The 1,638-nt window shown below is 71.4% G+C and overlaps 1 protein-coding gene across 1 annotated transcript in view; it reads right to left on the bottom strand.

Annotated features, from left to right (window-relative positions):
• The window catches only part of PDGFA (platelet derived growth factor subunit A), a 25,838-nt gene extending 24,296 nt beyond the window's left edge, over positions 1–1,542 (bottom strand). Inside the window, exons 1-2 of the mRNA XM_007941339.1 lie at positions 1,480–1,542; positions 66–162 (exon numbers count right to left, since the gene is read on the bottom strand). Of these exons, the coding sequence (XP_007939530.1) occupies positions 66–162; positions 1,480–1,542 (160 nt within the window). The remainder of the gene's footprint in view (positions 1–65; positions 163–1,479) is intronic.
• Between the last annotated feature and the right edge of the window lie 96 nt (positions 1,543–1,638).

The raw sequence follows: 1,638 nt of genomic DNA, 5'->3' as shown, positions 1-1,638 counted from the left end.
GCCCCCGGCCCTGGCCCGCGCCCGCCCAGCCCTCCCGAGCGCCCGGGGCAGGGAGCGCGATTTACCTACGGAATCTATGTCCAGGAGTCGCTGCAGGTCCCGGATGCTCTGGATGTGACTGTGCGCCAGCCGCTCGATCACCTCGCGGGGGATCTCCGCTTCCTGCAAGCCGAGGCACACGGTCAGCGCGGCGTGCCAGGGCCCGAGAGCCAGGCGTGGGTCCTCTGCCGCCGGGAGCCGGCCGCAGCCCCGCGGTGGTCACCCACGCGGACACTCACTCTGCAGTCGGACCGCCGGACCCCCTGCCCAGGCACTGCAGCTGGAGGACGGGGCTGGGGTCAGGCACGACCCCGGGTTCTCCCCTCCCAGATCCGCTCTTGGGGGTGGGGGTGCTTTTAAAATTTTAAACCAAAGCCCCCCCTGTACTCGGGCCCCTCCGCCCCCGGTGTCAGTTACAGGAGGTCTAGGGACAGCCCGGGGCCGGGGAGTTTCTGGTTTAACAGTGAAATCACCATCCAGAAAGATCAAGTTGAAATGCGTCACGGATCAGCAGCTGAAGTCACGGCAGCCCCAACACTTTAATCAAGCCGGGGGCTGACATTTCACGCCCCGGAATCCCGGCCCAACTCGGAGGCGAGGGTCTCGGGCTCCCACACAGCACACCCGCCCCACCCCGGCTCCAGCCCCGCAGCGGCCCTAGCGCCGCCTGAGACGCCCCAAATCCAGCCGGCGCTGGGCGAAGCTGCCCGGGAGCTTGGGGGTTAAACGTCTACCTCTCAGCACACTCCCCCCCCTCGTCCCTGCCCAGCCAGCCCCCACCACCTGGCTTCCCCACTCCTTACCCAGTTTTACAGGGAGCCGGGGGGCGCTGGGGACTCGGGCACCAAGTCCCCACCACGGGGGCTGGAGAAAGCCATCCACCACACCCGAGCTCCCGGGGAGTCGGATTCTAGGGGGTGGGGACGCGGGAGGCGGGAGGGCGCGGGCGCCTGGCCCGGCCAGCTCAGCCACCTGTAAGCAGGCCCCGGGCGGGGGACTGCACCGGCCCGCCCAGTCGGAGCTGCGGCTCCGCAGTGCCCACCCTGCCCAGCCGGGGGCTGCTGCCTCCGCCGCCCCTACCTGTTCGCGGGCGGCCGCCTCCCCTCCCGGGCTCCGCTGGCTCACGCCCCCCGCCCGGGTCGCCGCAGACCGCGGCCTCCTGGCCGCCGCGCCCCAGCCACCACTCCCTGCGTGGAGCCCGCGCCCCCCGAAGTTTCTCCTCGCTCCTCCGCCCCGTGCGCCCCCAGTCCCTGCACGGCCGAACGACGCAACGCGTCGGGAACTCACCAGGCACACTTAGGCATGGCAGAAATAGAACCCAGTTGGGCAAATGAAAAAATCGACCGCCCCAGTCGCGAGCAAAATGCGCGCTGCAGAGCCCCGAGCGCCCTGCCGGTGGGGGGCGTGCGCCCGGGGCGCCGCGGCGCGGGTGGCACCCACCTCGGCCAGGGCATGGGCGAGGTATCCGCAGCCGAGCAGCAGCAGGCAAGCCCAGGTCCTCATCGCGGCCCGAGGCGCGGGGGGCTCGGCGGGGAGGCGAGGCCGCGGGGCGGGCGCTGCAGCCGGGCTCCTGTGGCGGCGAGAGGCAGGACCATCCCT

The sequence above is a fragment of the Orycteropus afer genome, unplaced genomic scaffold (assembly GCF_000298275.1).
Source record: "Orycteropus afer afer isolate SDZICR_OR568_19922 unplaced genomic scaffold, OryAfe1.0 scaffold00006, whole genome shotgun sequence".
In the NCBI taxonomy this organism is placed as follows: Eukaryota; Metazoa; Chordata; class Mammalia; order Tubulidentata; family Orycteropodidae; genus Orycteropus; species Orycteropus afer.
The sequence above is the reverse complement of the archived record's forward strand: the minus strand, read 5'-3'. Positions and strand labels throughout refer to the sequence as shown.